The 18,558-nt window shown below is 41.5% G+C and overlaps 1 protein-coding gene across 3 annotated transcripts in view; it reads left to right on the top strand.

The window, feature by feature from the left end:
- LOC142291580 (CYFIP-related Rac1 interactor A-like) overlaps positions 1-12,484 on the top strand; it is a 126,176-nt gene extending 113,692 nt beyond the window's left edge. For all 3 annotated transcript variants that reach the window (XM_075336216.1, XM_075336215.1, XM_075336214.1), the window contains 2 exons: positions 9,708-9,778; positions 11,408-12,484. In XM_075336216.1, coding sequence (XP_075192331.1) covers positions 9,708-9,778; positions 11,408-11,471 — 135 coding nt within the window. In that variant the 3' untranslated portion in view covers positions 11,472-12,484. The remainder of the gene's footprint in view (positions 1-9,707; positions 9,779-11,407) is intronic.
- The last annotated feature ends 6,074 nt before the right edge of the window (positions 12,485-18,558 follow it).

The following is an 18,558-nucleotide window of genomic DNA, read 5'->3' as shown; positions in this document are numbered from 1 at the left end:
AGATGCCTTCTCCCAACAGAAATTTTAAGATCTCTCCACAGGTGTTCAAAGGGATTTAGATCTGGACCCATTGCTATTAGTTCAGAACTCTCCTAGGCTTTGTTTCCATTAATTTCTTGGTGCTTCTTGAAGTATGTTTTGCGTTATTGTCGTTTTGGAAGACCCATTACCTAGGATGCAAACCCAACTTTCTAACATTGGGCACTATATTGTGACCCAAAATCCTTTGTTAGTCTTCAGATTTGCACACAGTCAAGGCATCAAACACCTGAGGCAGCAAGACAACCTCAAAACATCTTTGAACCTCGACCATATTTGACTGTACGTATTCTTTTCTTTGTGGTCCTCATTCCATTTTTGATAAACAGTAGAATTATGTGCTTTACCAAAAAACTCTATCTTGGTCTCATCTGTCCACAAGACGCTTTCCAGAACGATTTTGGCTTACTCATGTACATTTTGGCAAACTGTATTTTTTTTATGTTTCTATATCAGCAGTGGGGTCCTTCTGGGTCTCCTGCCATTTTGTTTCATTTCATTTAAATGTCGAAGGATAGTTCATGCTGACACTGATGCACCCTGAGCCTGCAGGAGAGCTTGAATTTCTGTGGAACTTGATTGGGGCTGCTTAACCACCATCCAGACTATCCTGCATTGCAACCCTTCATCGATTTTTCTCTGCTGTCCTCATCCAGGGAGATTAGCTACAGTGCCATGCGTTATAAACTTCTTCATTATGTTGCGCACAGTGGACAAAGGAACATCAAGATCTCTGGACATGGACTTGTAACATTGAGATTGTTGATTTTTTTTTAACAATTTGGGCTCTCAAATTCTCAGACAGTAATCTTCTCCTTTCTCCTCTTTCTGTTCTCCATGCTTAGTATGGCACACAGAGACACAATGCAAAGATTGAGTCAATTTCTCTTTCTTATCTGGTTTGGTTTCTTATCTTTTCCTATTGCCCACATTGTTAATTGCCACAGGTGAGTTTGAACAAGCAATTTACCCACAATTTTAGAAAGGTGCCAACAATTTTGTCTGGCCCTTTTGGGGGGTTTGTCTGAAATGATGTCCAATTTTCCTTTTTTTATGTTTTTTTGTGTTGTTCCAATACACACAAAGGAACTTTAAGTGCATAAAAAAAGTGTGTAATTGCACTAATTTTAGGGAACAAATACTTCATTTTCTGGAACAATTTCAAGGGTGCCACACTGCCTCATTACCTCCATTTTCTACTGAGCTATAATAGGTCTCCTGTGCATATGATTTTTACAGTATGTATTTATGCCTCCTGATTTATTTATTTATTTTTTAACAGAGGTATTTAAGAGCTTTCTAGTGGCATGCTTTACTATGAGCTGTATAAATAAAGCACTTCTTCATTGCTCCAAAGGAGAATCACTCTGTTGAGAAGGCACCAATAGACCATTCATTGTCCAGTAGCACCTGGCACTCCATGTTCCACTGTACAATCTCTATGCCAGGTGCATGCAGTAATGGCTTGACATAGGGTAGCATTGTACTGTTTACTTGTAGTGTATACATTTCGGCAATCACATAAATTAAACCTTCGTTAAGTTAGCTTTTACCAATATCTGCAGCCCTGTGGTTGGTTTAGTGCCAAAATTATCATGAAAGTGTAGTGCCGCTATCAGTTTACCACTCTATAAGCTGTTCATAGACACTACAATGACAGTTAGCTTATGCATATGTTACTAAAATGATTGGCCTTAACTGATGGGAATTCGTTCCAGCATTCATCACAGAATTAGGTCTTGTTTTACATTTTTCTTGGGCGTTACTGATTAAATCAATTATCTTACACGAGAGCATTTGTGCGGCACTGCATATAAATGATATTTGTAATACAGGGGATGACATTGGTAACCATGATGAAGGCTTAACTGACGAAACGCGCAGTCTTGCATATGAGTGCTAAAATCTACTGCCAGTTTTACTCTTTTCTGGACTTTTATTATATGGAATAAAAGTTAATTTTTGAAGAATCCCAGATTATATGGTTGTTCGCTGGATATCTTCCTCTCCTCATATTTAATTATTGGTGCACATGATGATAAACATATATTAAATCAAATTATATGTATTTATCTATATCTATGGTGTCCCTATTCATTTTAAACATGTATGTGACTGTGATGCTGACAGCACCTGAATAATAATGGAATGATTAATGTTGCTGATTATTACTTACAATATGAAACACTAGTTCTTATTATACCAAGTGTCACAGTAATCAGTGATATAGCATATATCGGTGACGGATCTAATGAACGGAATTACTGGAGCATGTGAGTGATGTCAGATTTGTGATTGATGTTAGTATTTCTTACCATAAATTCATCATTCCGGTGGTGGCAGTTTGGAGATAACTAACCTGTAACTTGAGAACTATCTGAAGATGCTTCATGTAGTGTTTACTGACCACCCTCACATGACCGGAAAGGAGTCGCCTCCTGCTGGCTTCTGGTCTATCGGTCATGGGTTTCAAGATCAGATCTTATCATTATAAGACTTTTTTAACACTTGCAGCATTGTTCAATTTTATGCTTTACTATAACAGAACTCATGGAGCCTGATCCATCATTTTGCATGTTATTTTAAGTCACTTTTCCTTTTTTTTTTTGTCTTGAGGTATGTATTGACATCTTTTGCACTATCTTCTTTAAAATGGTGCACGTGTTCTATTTGAAAGCAAAGAGTTGCGCATTTTAAAAAAAAAAAGTTCTGGCATACCTAAAATCACTCTGGAAAGTAATAGAAGAACAGTTATGTCAAATTTTGTCACTTTTTGAAACATTGCAATTGATCAATTAGCCGAAAATATCTGGAAAACCTAAAACCCACTCACAATGACAATCATTAAAAAAATAGACTAACACATACAAAATAGATTTTAAAAAGAGCACATCTTAAAAGATGAAAGGTCGCAAATACAATAGTAACTTCACTGCTAAGAGCAGAATTCAAGTCAAAGCTTTGTTTGCTTTTTATTTATTAAAGTACTGCTCAATTGACCCTATATTGTGCAGGAATGCCAATTGTTCAATTGACAGGCAATGTTTTAACATGCTATGGAACAGGGATTTGCAATTACAGTCATGGCCAAAAGTTTTGAGAATGACACCAAAATTATATTTTCACATGATCTGTTGCCCTCTGGTTTTTAATTGTGTTTGTCTGATGTTTACATCACATACAGAAATATAATTGCAATCATATTATGAGTTCCAAAGGTTATATTGACAGTTAAGCTGGGGTCACACTAAACGACAGCGACAACGACGTCGCTGTTACGTCACCATTTTCTGTGACGTAGCAGCGACCTTGTAAGTCGCTGTTATGATCGCTGCTTAGCTGTCAAACACAGCAGCTGAAGCAGCGATCATAACGACAGTGCTGCAACATGTGCAGAGAGCAGGGAGCCGCGCACACTGAGCGCTGGCTCCTTGTTCTCCTAGCTACAGTACACATCGGGTTAATTAACCCGATGTGTACTGCAGCTACATGTCACAGTGCAGAGAGCAGGGAGCCGCGCACACTGCTTAGCGCTGGCTCCTTGCTCTCCTAGCTACAGTACACATCGGGTTAATTACACGATGTGTACTGCAGCTACATGTGCAGAGAGCAGGAGCCGGCGCTGGCAGCGTGAGAGCGGCGGAGGCTGGTAACAAAGGTAAATATCTGGTAACCACCTTGGTTACCCGATGTTTACCTTGGTTACAGCTTACCGCAGCTGCCAGATGCCGGCTCGTGCTCCCTGCTCGCTTCATTTCTTCGCTCTCTTGCTGTCACACACAGCGGTCTGTGCGTCACAGCGGGAGAGCGACGACCAAAAAATGAAGCTGGACATTCAGCAACGAGCGGCGACCTCACAGCAGCGGCCAGCTCGTTGCTGGATGTCACACACAGCGACAGCGACGGGACGTCGCTGCAACGTCACAGAAAATGGTGACGTAGCAGCGACGTCGTTGTCATTGTCGCTGTGTGTGACACCACCTTTAGAATGAGTTAATGCAGCAAGTCAATATTTGCAGTGTTGACCCTTCTTCTTCAGCACCTCTGCAATTCTCCCTGGCATGCTCTCAATCAACTTCTGGACCAAATCCTGACTGATAGCTGTCCATTCTTGCATAAGCAATGTTTGCATTTTGCCAGAATTTGTTGGTTTTTGTTTGTCCACCCGTCTCTTGATGGTTGCCCACAAGTTCTCAATGGGATTAAGATCTGGGGAGTTTCCAGGCCATGGACCCAAAATCTCTATGTTTTGTTCCATGAGCCATTTAGTGATCACCTTTGCTTTATGGCAAGGTGCTCCATCATGCTGGAAAAGGCATTGTTGAGCACCAAACTGCTCTTGGACAGTTGGGAAAAGTTATTCTTGGAGGACATTCTGGTACCATTCTTTATTCATGGCTGTGTTTTTAGGCAAGACTGTGAGTGAGCCGATTCCCTTGGCTAAGAAGCAACCCCACACATGAATCGTTTCAGGATGCTTAACAGTTGGCATGAGACAAGACTGGTGGTAGCGCTCACCTCTTCTTCTCCTAATAAGCTGTTTTCCAGATGTCCCAAACAATCGAAAAGGGGATTCATCTGAGAAAATGACTTTGCCCCAGTCCTCAGCAGTCCACTCCCTGCACCTTTTGCAGAATATCAGTCGGTCCCTGATGTTTTTTCTGAAGAGAAGTGGCTTCTTTGCTGCCCTCCTTGAAACCAGTCCTTGCTCAAAGAGTCTCCGCCTCACAATACGTGCAGAAGCACTCACACCAGCCTGCTGCCATTGCTGAGCTAGCTCGGCACTGCTGGTAGTCCGATCCCGCAGCTGAAACAGTTTTAATATACGGTCCTGGCGTTTGCTGGTCCTTCTTGGGCGCCCTGGAGCCTTTTTGGCAACAATGGAAGCTCTCTCCTTGAAGTTCTTGATGATGCGATAGATTGTTGACTGAGGTGAAATTTTTGTAGCTGCGATACTCTTCCCTGTTAGGCCATTTTTGTGCAGAGCAATTACGGCTGCACGTGTTTCTTTAGAGATAACCATGGTTAACTGAAGAGAAACAATGATACCAAGCACGAGCCTCCTTTTAAAGTGTCCAGTGGTGTAATTCTTACTTAATCATGACTGATTGATCGCCAGCCGTGTCCTCATCAACACCCACACCTGTGTTAATGGAACAATCACTAAAACAATGTTAGCTGCTCCTTTTAAGGCAGGAATGCAATGCTGTTGAAATGTGTTTTGGGTGTTAAAGTTCATTTTCTTAGCCAATATTGACTTTGCAAGTAATTGCTGTTAAGCTGATCACTATGACATTCTGGAGTATATGCAAATTGCCATTAGAAAAACTTAAGCAGTAGACTTTGTAAAAATTAATATTTGTAGCATTCTCAAAACTTTTGGCCATCACTGTACACTGTGTGCAGAATTATTAGGCAAGTTGTATTTTAGAGAATTTTTTTATTATTGATCAACAACTATGTTCTCTTCTCAATCAACCCAAAAGACTCATAAATATCAAAGCTTAATATTTTTGGAAGTTGGAGTGCTTTTTTTTTTAGATTTGGCTATCTTAGGAGGATATCTGTTTGTGCAGGTAACTATTACTGTGCAGAATTATTAGGCAACTTAATAAAAACCAAATATATTCCCATCTGACTTGTTTATTTTCACCAGGTAAACCAATATAACTGCACAAGATTTAGAAATAAACATTTCTGACATGCAAAAACAAAACCCAAAAAATAGTGGCCAATATAGCCACCTTTCTTTATGATGACACTCAACAGCCTACCATCCATAGATTCTGTCAGTTGCTTGATCTGTGTACGATTAACATTGCGTGCAGCAGCCACCACAGCCTCCCAGACACTGTTCCGAGAGGTGTACTGTTTTCCCTACCTGTAGATCTCACATTTTAGAGGGACCACAAGTTCTCTATGGGGTTCAGATCAGGTGAACAAAAGGGCCATGTCATTATTTTTTCATCTTTTAAACGTTTACTGGCCAACCACGCTGTGGAGTAGTTGGATACATGTGATGGAGCATTGTCCTGCACGAAAATCATGTTTTTCTTGAACGATACCGACTTCTTCCTATATTCCTGTTTGAAGAAGTTGTCTTCCAGAAACTGATAGTAGGTCTGGGAGTTGAGCTTTACTCCATCCTCAACCCAAAAAGGTCCCACAAGTTCATCTTTGATGATACCAGCCCATACCAGTACCCTACCTCCACCTTGCTGGCATCTAAGTTGGAGTGGAGCTCTCTGCCCTTTACTGATCTAGCCTCTGGCCCATCAAGTCACTCTCATTTCATCAGTCCATAAAACCTTTGAATAATCAGTCTTAAGATATTTCTTGGCCCAGTCTTGACGTTTTATCTTATGTTTCTTGTTCAAAGGTGGTTATTTTTCAGCCTTCCTTACCGTGGCCATGTCCCTGAGTATGGCACACTTTGTGCTTTTTGATACTCCAGTAACGTTGTAGCTCTAAAATATGGCCAAACTGGTAGCAAATCACATCTTGGCAGCTTCACACTTGATTTTCCTCAATTCATGGGCAGTTATTTTGCGCCTTTTTTGCCCAACACGCTTCTTGCGACCCTGTTGGCTATTTGCCATGAAATGCTTGATTGTTCTGTGATCATGCTTCAAAATTTTGGCAATTTCAAGACTGCTGCATCCCTCTGCAAGACATCTCACAATTTTGGACTTTTCAGAGCCCGTGAAATCTCTCTTCTGACCCATTTTGCCAAAGGAAAGAAAGTTGCCTAATAAGTAAGCACACCTTATATAGGGTGTTGATGTCATTACACCACACCTCTCCTCATTACAGAGATGCACATCACCTGATTTGCTTAATTGGTAGTTGGCTCTCAAGCCTATACAGCTTGGAGTAGGACAACATGTATAAAAATTATCATGTGATCAAAATACTCATTTGCCTAATAATTATGCACACAGTGTAGTTTTCCCAAGGGGCCACAGGAGAAACCGTGACTGTTGTGGAGGGCCAAACCAATAGGCTGAAATTAAAGAGGTGCTCCAGTACAATGCATAAGGCCAAATTGATTTAAAGCTGAGACAGAAGGCTTTTTCTAAATACCTATTGTTTCTAATTCTGCCTGTGAGCGTTGCTATCATTGTCTGCTCAGTCCCCATCACATGACCTGGGCTGCTTCTGATGTCCAGTGATGTCATGTCAACTTTTGGAATTCAAAGTTGGCCCGGCATTACAGAGGCAGGCCCCAGTTTCCCTGAGTGACTAGGCTGTGGGCAGAGTTACATCACACGTCACAGTCCATCATTGCGCGTTCTTATGGCGGTCTGTTATGGAGTGAATGAGAGAGCGCACACAATGCTGGGCTGTGATGTGTGGCAAAACTCCACCCACAGCACAGTCACTCAGGGAAACTGGGGCACACCTCTGTAATGCCGGGTCAACTTCTGATTCCAAAAGTTGATGTGACATCACTAGACATCAGAGGCCACTGCAGCCCAAGTCACATGATGAGGGAATGACAGGCAGAATTGGCACCAGAAGGTATTTGGAAAAAGCCTTCTTTCTCAGCTTTTTAGCGATGTGGCCACTATGCATTGTAGTGGACCCCGTCTTTAATTCTGCTCAGTATTAAATATTAACAAATTAATTAAAATTTAATATATGTTAATATTAATTGTATCACTTAATATGGAGCATAATTAGGTATGCTGACGTCTCTCTATATACCATACTAGCTGTAGTACCTGGGCGTTGCCCAGGATAGTAACTGTCTCCCAGCTCTCTTCGAGTTTCTGTCTGTCTCTGTGTGTCTGTCTCTGTGTGTCTGTCTCTGTGTGTCTGTTTCAGTCTCTGTCTCTCTCTATCTCTGTCTCTCTCTCTCTATCTGTCTGTCTCTCTCTGTCTCTCTCTGTCTGTCAGTCTCTTTCACCGTCTGTCTCGTTCCAGGTCTGTCTCGTTCCAAGTCTGCCTCTTTCCAGGTCTGCCTCTTTCCAGGTCTGTCTCTTTCCAGGTCTGTCTCTTTCCAGGTCTGTCTCTTTCCCCATCTGTCTCTTTCCCCATCTGTCTCATTCCTGTCACGCTGTACTCTAAGATGTACAATAGCAGTACAGCGCAGTAATGTGAGACTGAGAGGATTCCTGAAACTACCTGAGAAGGTAGTTAGCTGGTAAACCACTAGGGGGCGTAAAAGTGGAGGAAACGTATGAGTAGTGAATTCCCTAGCAGAGGTAATACTAGTCAAGCCCACCAGATGGCAGTAGAATCGTCAGAAAGCCGTGTCACAACATGAGGTCTTGTAAATACACAAGGGCAAAGTCTAAACGTAGTCAGGGGGAAGCAAATCGTCAGTAGCCAGGAAATCAGAGCCTAGAAGCGAGGGGGAATGGGAAGACAAGACAGAATTAAGCTAAACAGATAAGGAACGATCAGGGAGACAGCGGGAGAGACACTGATGGAAACAGACAATAGAGGAGGTTACCAGGTCAGGTGAACACGGTCAGGAGGGGGCAGGGCAGACAACAGGTCACTCAAGAGCAGAACACAGCAGAGCCAGAAATATCACTGGCGAAGTTCAAGAGAAACAGTGCCCTGATAAAGCAGCCTGACCTCCAGAACAAGGCAGGAAGGATTAACCCCTAATGTAACCTGCATCAGAAGTGAAACTAAAAAAAAGGCTCAGCTCCAGCTGAGCCAGGAGTCAATCATGACAATTCCCCATCTGTCTCTTTCCCCGTCTGTCTCTTTCCCCATCTGTCTCGTTCCCCGGTCTGTCTCGTTCCCCAGTCTGCCTCTTTCCTTGTCTCTGTCTCTTTCCCTGTCTGCCTGTCTCTTTCCCTGTCTGTGTCTGTCTCTCTGCCTGTCTCTTTCCCTGTCTGTCTGTGTCTGTCTCTCTGCCTGCCTCTTTCCCTGTCTGCCTGTCTCTTTCCCTGTCTGCCTGTCTCTTTCCCTGTCTGCCTCTGTCTTTCTTTCTCTGTCTATCTGTGTCTGTCTGCCTCTGTCTGTCTCTTTGACTGTCTGTCTCTCTCTGTCTCTTTCTATCCATCTCCCCACTGACATCATATTACCTCATACATAAGCTTCTTATACTAACAATGTCCTTTGTTTCTATAGCAACCACTCACAGCTCCTATTAATAACCTGATAGTTTGCAGCTCCATTGACTTTAATGGAAGCAGGTTTTTTGGAGAGTAACTGTAAAGCTATCTAGTATAAGCCCACACATAACCCCTATATACAGTATGACTCTCCACATAGCCCCCTTTATGCAGTGTGAGCCTACACATGACTCCTCTATGTACAGTGAACCCCCACATAACTCCTATATCTACAGTATGAGCTCCCACATAGCCTACCTTTATTCATTAAGAGCCCTCACATAGCTCCCTATATACAGGCACACATCCCATATTACCGGAACAGTCAGAGGGCCAGATGTGGCCCATGGGCTGCACTTTTTCCAAGTTTGCTATAAGCAATCATTTATGGCTTTTTGTGAAAATGAGATTTTGGCTATATTTCAAGTTTCCTTTGACAAATTATTCCCTTCTTCCTTCCATTAATAACCAACATTGTTGTAAACAACCAAAGCTATAGAACAGGAAGCTCAGATGCAAATATGTGAGTATTCTCATACAATTTATGCTAGTAATATAAATGTCATGTTGACTAATCCATATGTCTTGTTTTAGATGAAAGGTTGTATCAAGGTGCTAAAAGACCAGCCATCAACAAGCACAGAAGGTCTACTGAATGCTCTCAGGTATATACATTGTATTCTAGACCTGGCACCAGATCAAAATTGGCCATATTTTGCTTTAATTTTATTCCCACTGCCCCCCAGAGTATTCTGTATTTCTTTACAGTTCTATAGATATGGGCTTTTTAATTTAATGCTAATTTTTATGGTCTTTACTGAGAGCCAACATGATTCTCTGGGGGGTGAACTGATCTGGTTTATTACCCTGTAAGCACCCTTGTAAAAAACACAAAAATTAATAATAAATAAAAAGACCCGTATTTATGGACCCTTATGTCAGATTAAGAAAGAATAAAAAAAACAGAATACTCAAAGGAATAGCAAAAATAAAATAAAAGTAAAAAATGGACAATTTTTCTTTGTTGACAGGTCCTCTTTAAGGCCCTCAAATTCATTAGACTAAAGTCGGCCAAACCCATCAATCGTCAAGTTTGGTGTGCAGTCTTATGTGTATGGGGCCTCCCGACTGTTAGTTGTTAGATGATCTTGGGGGACAGAAGAATTTGGTCTGTCAAATTGTCGGACAAACCCACCAATTGACAGGTTTGGTGTGCAGTCTTATGTGTATGGGGCCTCCTGACTGTTCGTTCTTAGATGATCTTGGGGGACAGAAGAATTTGGTCTGTCAAATTGTCAGACAAACCCATGAATCAACAGGTTTGGTGGACAGTCTTATGTGTATGGGGGCCTTACGACCGTTCATTGATAGATGATCTTGGGGGACAGAAGAATTTGGTCTGTCAAATTGTCGGACAAACCCACCAATCGACAGGTTTGGTGGACAGTCTTATGTGTATGGGGGCCTTATGACTGTTCGTTGATAGATGATCTTAAGGGACAGAAGAATTTGGTCTGTCAAATTTTGATGGTTGATCCTTTATTACACACTGCAATATATCTTACAATGTGTCGGCGGGGTCACGTCGTAAGTGACGCACATCCGGCATTGTAAGTTACATTGTAGTGTGTGACAGGTACGTGCGATTGCGATTGAACGTTAAAACGTTCATCACATACACATCGTACCTTTCTCTAAAATTGCACGTCAGATTGTTCATCGTACCCGGGGTAGCACACATTGCAGTGTGTGACACCCCGGGAATGATGAACAGATCTTACCAGCGTCCTGCGGCTCCCGGCCCACAATGCGAAAGGAAGGAGGTGGGCGGGATGTTTACGTCCCGCTCAGCTCCGCCCCTCTGCTTCTATTGGCCGGCTGCCGCGTGACGTCGATGTGACGCCAAACGTCCCTCCCACTCCAGGAAGTGGACGTTCGCCGCCCACATCGAGGTCGTATGGACGGGTAAGTACATGTGACGGGGGTTACTCGTTTGTGCAACACATACGATGGGGGCGTTGCAAATCGCATACGATATCGTATGCGAAATTGCAACGTGTAAAGCAGGCTTAAGAGACAAGCTGTCACCAGGTATATCTGGAAGCAGCTCTCTCAAACTACATAAGAGAACTTGGTGGATCAAGTGCTCTTTTGTATGGAGCAGCCAGGGGAGATAGCTTTCAGCGAAATGACCCAACAGCTATCTAAATTGAATACGGGGATTTACAATAGTAGCTTGGAAGGGGGCGATAAAAAAGGCATGTTTAATGACAACTCTCATGTTTATTTCTTAGATATACAACCCGTCACCTCCATGATGACACCACATCTAAACAGATCAGAGCTCTTCTACAATGAGCCATTGCATGTGTCCCCATGCACCAACACTGTGTAAGAGAGAAGATGGGCTCTAATCCTAATTGATCGAATGCCTTGACCCTGCATCTAATGTAGTGAGGCTGTGAGCTTCAATGATCCATGTAAAGGCCTTTATCAGTGCTTCACTGTGGTCTGTGTTCATGACTTTTCTGCAGAGTAGTAGAGTTCTCCATGTCCCTACAGGTCTAATTGTCGATTAATGTTCTGTAAAAGACATCTGCAAATATTTCTGTACAATAGCTTTACAATGTATACAATCTCCATGCATTGCCCCTTGCTGTGTATGCGAAAGGGCTAAATATATATTTTATGGGTCAGTAACTGTCACTGTAATATAGGAAGGAATCCCAAGTTTATTATTGGTGTCCACAGCCATGTCACTACTCTGCAGATGCCGTACTCTAAAGTTCTTCATACAGCACAGAGTTCTGTGGTTATTCTTTGCGCCCTTTATGGTCCTATACATTAATACAACTCCGAGTATCACAATAACAATCTAGAAAGAGATCTATCTATCCTTATCATATTCCTGGTACAATATGGTTACAGTGAGAAGACACAAGCAAATGTGCAAGTGCTGGGCACACTTTATAATAAATAGCGCTGTATGAAGAGTTGTATATATACCTACAAGCACACCATGTCCAGAGTTTTCCATGTTATACGCAATATGGCTACTGTCTATAAACCTGGATCAAGAGTTTCAACCAAAAACACAAATATGCACAAAAATCCATCATCAGGTAGAATAGTGGATTATGCCATCACCCAGCCTGTTCTACATCTTATATGTGCGTGCGTGCGTGCGTGTGTGTGTGGACACTGTATATATCAAAGTCATGTAATTTCGTGTTACACGTGCCGAGCTGTAACATTTGTAAGAGTACAAAGAATACATGAACATGGACACTCTACAAGGACTCCAGCCGTTAACGCTTCTCTCTGATGGTTCCTCTTAAAAATCTGATTCAATAAAATGTCCTGTTCTGGTCGGTGGTGTCTGCTGAAATCCTCTGCTCGCTACGACAGCTAACAGTGAGTGCATTAAAACCAAACACCAGCAGGGGGCAGCTTGGTCCAAAGATATGAAAATATAGATTGCGATATACTTTTGTGAATGAACAATGCTTAAATACACTGAGCCATCTAAATTGCAGATGTACAGGACTCCAGTCTACACTGAGCAACAAAATAAAGTCGTCATTCAGACTAAACATTCATTAAAAGGATCACTGGTACATAATTCTTCAGCAATCCGAAATGCTTTTATCCCATTTTTTTTTTTTTTTATTTCTAAATCACAACACCACACCCTCCACAGTATAATATTATACAGAGCTACCATTAAATATCATTATTTAGCAATTATCTGTGAACCGCTCCCCAAGTTTACCTCTCACAAGACAAAGATGCATCTGATTCAATGTGGGAAATTTTGGAGGGTTTTTGCAAAAAAAATAAAAAAAATAAATAGATGTACTTATGAACCCAAACTAACGCAACTGTTCATAGTCTATGACAGAGCTTTTAATGTTAACATTGGATTATGTTTCTTTCTATGACATATTGTTCATTTCAGTGGCAGTAATGCAATAATCGTAAGAGCTTAGTCACACAGGCAAATTCTGTTTCTATTTGGCATAAGAATTTATTTTATATATATATATATATATATATATATATATATATATATATATATATAGATATATAGATATATATATCTATCTATATATCTATATATATATATATGCAGTCCCTGACAGAAGTTATGTCGCTTATCCATGTTATGTAAATAAACACTTATAACCTGACTTTAAATTCATCCATTGGTTTTATAAATTACTCTTTTGAAAGCTGAAACCCTCACAAATGTTGTTTAGGTTATGAAATTAAAGTTGCTGCAAAGCTGAAATATTGATCATTTAATGAGCACAGAAAGGTCAGATTTTGGCAAGACAAAAGTTTTGTCGCCTTGTCATATAATGCACCCAATCCTAGTTTACATCCTCACCTGTGCTCACTAAATGATCGGTTAATTAGTGGGTGTGTATAAAAAGAAACCCAGCACCCCAGACCTTCACTTGAACTGCAACTTGACCTTGATTATCAAGAGGCTGAAGACCAGATCCACTGCAGAGGTGGCTGGCACCTTTAATGTGTCTCAGCGGCAAGTACAAAGAATTAAAAAAAGATTTGAAGAGGATGGATATATTGTTGACAGACCCAGGTCTGGCAGACCCCGAAAGACAACTGCTTAGGGGGAACGTTTGTTGGTTAGAAAATTCAAAGCCAGCCCCTGTTCCACTGTAGCAGAGCTCCAAAAGGCTTGGTCACCTCAAGTCCCTGTGTCAACTAGAACAGTTTGTAGGATTCTGTCTCGCAATGGCCTCCATGGTCAAATCAGTGCCCATAAGCCAGCACTAAACAAAAGGCAATTAAAAAAACATGTGGCATTTGCCAAGTCCCACAGCCTGCTAAACAGATGGATGCTGGAAAAGTGGCAGAAGGTGGATTTTTCTGATGAATCTTCAGTTGAATTAAACCACAGCCGCCGCAAATACTGCAAGAGACCTACTGGAGTCCGTATGGATCCAAAATACACCCAGAAAACAGTTAAGTTTGGTGGTGGAAAGATCATGGTCTGGGGTTACATTCAGTATGGGGGTGTGCGAAACATTTGCAAGGTGGAAGGCAATATCTATAGCCTAAAATATCAAGAAGTATTAGCTACCTCTTACGTTCCCAATCATAAAAAAGGTCAAATTCTGCAGCAGGATGGTGCTCCATCTCATACATCCATTTCTACAACAAAGTTTTTCCTGGCAAAGAAGATCAAGGTTCTCAAGGGCTGGCCAGCCCAGTCACCAGACATGAACATCATTGAGCATGTTTGGGGTAGGATGAAAGAGGAAGCTTGGAAGACAAAACCACAGAATCTAGATGAACTCTGGGAGGCATGTAAGACTGCATTCTTTGCTATTCCTGATGACTTCATGAATAAATTGTATGCATCATTGTTGAACTGCATGGATGCAGTCCTTCAAGCTCATGGAAGTCACACAAAATATTAAATATGTCTCTAATCTCACCACAACTTCATTAACCGATGTTATGCAACATATCTTTGTATTAGAAGCTAATTATTTCTTTGAATTTCACATTACTTTCTGTGGGTGACAAAACTTTTGTTGTGCCAAAATCTCACCTTTGTGTTCATTAAATGATCAATATTTCAGCTTTGCAGCAACTTTATTTTCATAACCTAAACCACATTTGGGAGGGTTTCAGCTTTCAAAAGACTAATTTATAAAACTAATGGATGAATTTAAAGTCAGGTTATAAGCTTTCATTTACATAACATGGATAAGTGACAGAACTTCTCTCAGGGACTGTATATATATATATACAGTACAGACCAAAAGTTTGGACACACCTCATCTATAGAACAACTATTAAGAGGAGACTTTGTGCAGCAGGCCTTCATGGTAAAATAGCTGCTAGGAAACCACTGGTAAGGACAGGCAACAAGCAGAAGAGACTTGTTTGGGCTAAAGAACACAAGGAATGGACATTAGACCAGTGGAAATCTGTGCTTTGGTCTGATGAGTCCAAATTTGAGATCTTTTGATCCAACCACCGTGTCTTTGTAGAAAAGGTGAACGGATGGCCTCTACATGGCTGGTTCCCACCGTGAAGCATGGAGGAGGACGTGTTATGGTGTGGGGTGCTTTGCTGGTGACACTGTTGGGGATTTATTCAAAATTGAAGGCATACTGAACCAGCATGCCTACCACAGCATCTTGCAGCAGCGCGCTATTCCATCCGGTTTGCGTTTAGTTGGACCATCATTTAATTTTCATCAGAAAAATTACCCCAAACACCTCCAGGCTGTGTAAGGGCTATTTGACTAAGAAGGAGAGTGATGGGGTGCTACGCCAGATGACATGGTCTCCACAGTCACCAGACCTGAACCCAATCGAGATGGTTTGGGGTGAGCTGGACCGCAGAGTGAAGGCAAAAGGGCCAACAAGTGCTAAGCATCTCTTGGAACTCCTTCAAGACTGTTGGAAAACCATTTCCGGTGACTACCTCTTGAAGCTCATCAAGAGAATGCCAAGAGTGTGCAAAGTAGTAATGAAAGCAAAAGGTGGCTACTTTGAAAAACCTAGAATATAAGACATATTTTCAGTTGCTTCACACTTTTTTAAGTATTTCATTCCACATGTTTTAATTCATAGTTATGATGCCTTCAATGTGAATCTACAATTTTCAGTCATGAAAATAAAGAAAACTCATTGAATGAGAAGGTGTGTCCAAACTTTTGGTCTTACTGTATATATATATATATATATATATATATATATATATATATATACATACACAGTGCTGGCCAAAAGTATTGGCACCCCTGCAATTCTGTCAGATAATCATCAGTTTCTTCTTGCAAATAATTGCAATCACAAATTCTTTGGTATTATTATCTTCATTTATTTTGCTTGCAATGAAAAAACACAAAAGAGAATGAAACAAAAATCAAATCATTGATCATTTCACACAAAACTCCTTAAATGGGCCAGACAAATGTATTGGCACCCTTAGCCTCATACTTGGTTGCACAACCTTTAGCCAAAATAACTGCGAACAACCGCTTCCGGTAACCATCAATGAGTTTCTTACAATGATCTGCTGGAATTTTAGACCATTCTTCTTTGGCAAACTGCTCCAGGTCCCTGAGATTTGAAGGGTGCCTTCTCCAAACTGCCATTTTGAGATCTCTCCACATGTGTTCTATGGAATTCAGGTCTGGACTCATTGCTGACCACTTTAGTAGTCTCCAGTGCTTTCTATCAAACCATTTTCTAGTGCTTTTTGAAGTGTGTTTTGGGTCATTGTCCTGCTGGAAGACCCATGACCTCTGAGGGAGACCCAGCTTTCTCACACTGGGCCCTACATTATGCTGCAAAATTTGTTGGTAGTCTTCAGACTTCATAATGCCATGCACACGGTCAAGCAGTCCTGTGCCAGAGGCAGCAAAGCAACCCCAAAACATCAGGGAACCTCCGCCATGGTTGACTGTAGGGACCGTGTTCTTTTCTTTGAATGCCTCTTTTTTTTTCCTGTAAACTCTTATGTTGATGGCTTTTCCCAAAAAGCTCTACTTTTGTCTCATCTGACCAGAGAACATTCTTCCAAAACGTTTTAGGCTTTCTCAGGTACGTTTTGGCAAACTCCAGCCTAGCTTTTTTATGTCTCGGGGTAAGAAGTGAGGTCTTCCTGGGTATCCTACCATACAGTCCCTTTTCATTCAGACGGATAGTATGGGTTGACACTGTTGTACCCTCGGACTGCAGGGCAGCTTGAACTTGTTTGGATGTTAGTCGAGGTTCTTTATCCACCATCCGCACAATCTTGTGTTGAAATCTCTCGTCAATTTTTCTTTTCCTTCCACATCTAGGGAGGTTAGCCACAGTGCCATGGGCTTTAAACTTCTTGATGACTCTGCGCACCGTAGACACAGGAACTTTCAGGTCTTTGGAGATTGCCTTGAGATTGCTCATGCTTCCTCACAATTTGGATTCTCAAGTCCTTAGACAGTTCTTTGGTCTTCTTTCTTTTCTCTATGCTCAATGTAGTACACACAAGGACACAGGACAGAGGTTGAGTCAACTTTAATCCATGTCAACTGGCTGCAAGTGTGATTTAGTTATTGCCAACACCTGTTAGGTGCCACAGGTAAGTTACAGGTGCTGTTAATTATACAAATTAGAGAAGCATCACATGATTTTTCAAACAGTGCCAATACTTTTGTCCACCCCCTTTTTTATGTTTGGTGTGGAATTATATCCAATTTGGCTTTATGACAAATTAAATGAAGATAATAATACCAAAGAATTTCTGATTGCAATCATTTTCAAGAAGAAACTGAGTATTATCTGACAGAATTGCAGGGGTGCCAATACTTTTGGCCAGCACTGTATATAGCACTGTATATATATATATATATATATATATATATATACACACACAGCATATATATACGCATTCAACTGATCAGGCAATTTGCAGATGAACTTTGCCCATTCAAGGCTCATAGGTCTATGGGAAAAAAAGAGATGGGTAGAAATTTGGATTTATTTTATGTGGTAAAACCGGATGCCAAATTGATGATTACAACAGACACACAGACAAAAAATGGATGGAAATTTGATCCAGCACAGTGATGAAAACAGGGTTTTATTCTTGTATGGCTACTGTAAAATTTGGGTCAGTCATTGATGAACTTAAATTGACAGGTTCTAGTTCCTTGTGCCCGTTCACATAGTGGAAGAGTGCAGGCGATGCCTGTTTAGGCGGCTTTCACACTACGTTTTTTTTAACATGCGTCATCTACGTTTTTTTGCTGTAAAAGTGGATCCTGTTTTTACAAAGAAAAACGCATGTGTTATTTTGCAGGATCCTGCGACTTGAAGTTTATGGGCGGGCATTGAAGTCATGTGATCGGGGGTGAGTGGAACTGAACATGATAGACTGGGAGCCGGCATCTGACAGCTTCAGATGCTGGTAACCAAGGTAAACATTGGGTAACTAGGGAAGTGCTTTGCTTGGATACCCAATACTTACCTTGGTTATGAGCGTCCGTAGCTGCTAGGAGCCGGGCTACCTGCTCCCTGCACACGTAACCAAGGCAAACATTGGGTAACTAAGCGAAGCGCTTTGCATGGTTACCTGATATTTACCTTGGTTACGAGCGTCCGCCGCTCTACGGCGGGGGAGAGAGAGAGGAGAGAGAGGGAGGGGGAGGGAGAGGGTGAGAGGGAGAGGGGGAGAGGGAGAGAGGGAGGGGGAGAGAGAGACTGATCACGCCAGGCTGGTTTCTGGGCATACTCAGTAGAGCAAGCAGGATCCTGTCTATCAGCATGCCAGCGTTCACATGCGTTTGCGTGCAGTATAGTCAGGATCCAGTGAAAAACAGTATTTGGACGCAGCTCATGCTAAGTTTCACACACACCTAAATAGGAAGAAATGTGTAGATATAAACAGTGATCATGGCTGTAGAACAAGCTGA

Source organism: Anomaloglossus baeobatrachus, chromosome 2 (assembly GCF_048569485.1).
Source record: "Anomaloglossus baeobatrachus isolate aAnoBae1 chromosome 2, aAnoBae1.hap1, whole genome shotgun sequence".
NCBI classification, from domain to species: Eukaryota; Metazoa; Chordata; class Amphibia; order Anura; family Aromobatidae; genus Anomaloglossus; species Anomaloglossus baeobatrachus.
This window is presented reverse-complemented; position numbering and strand designations above follow the sequence as displayed.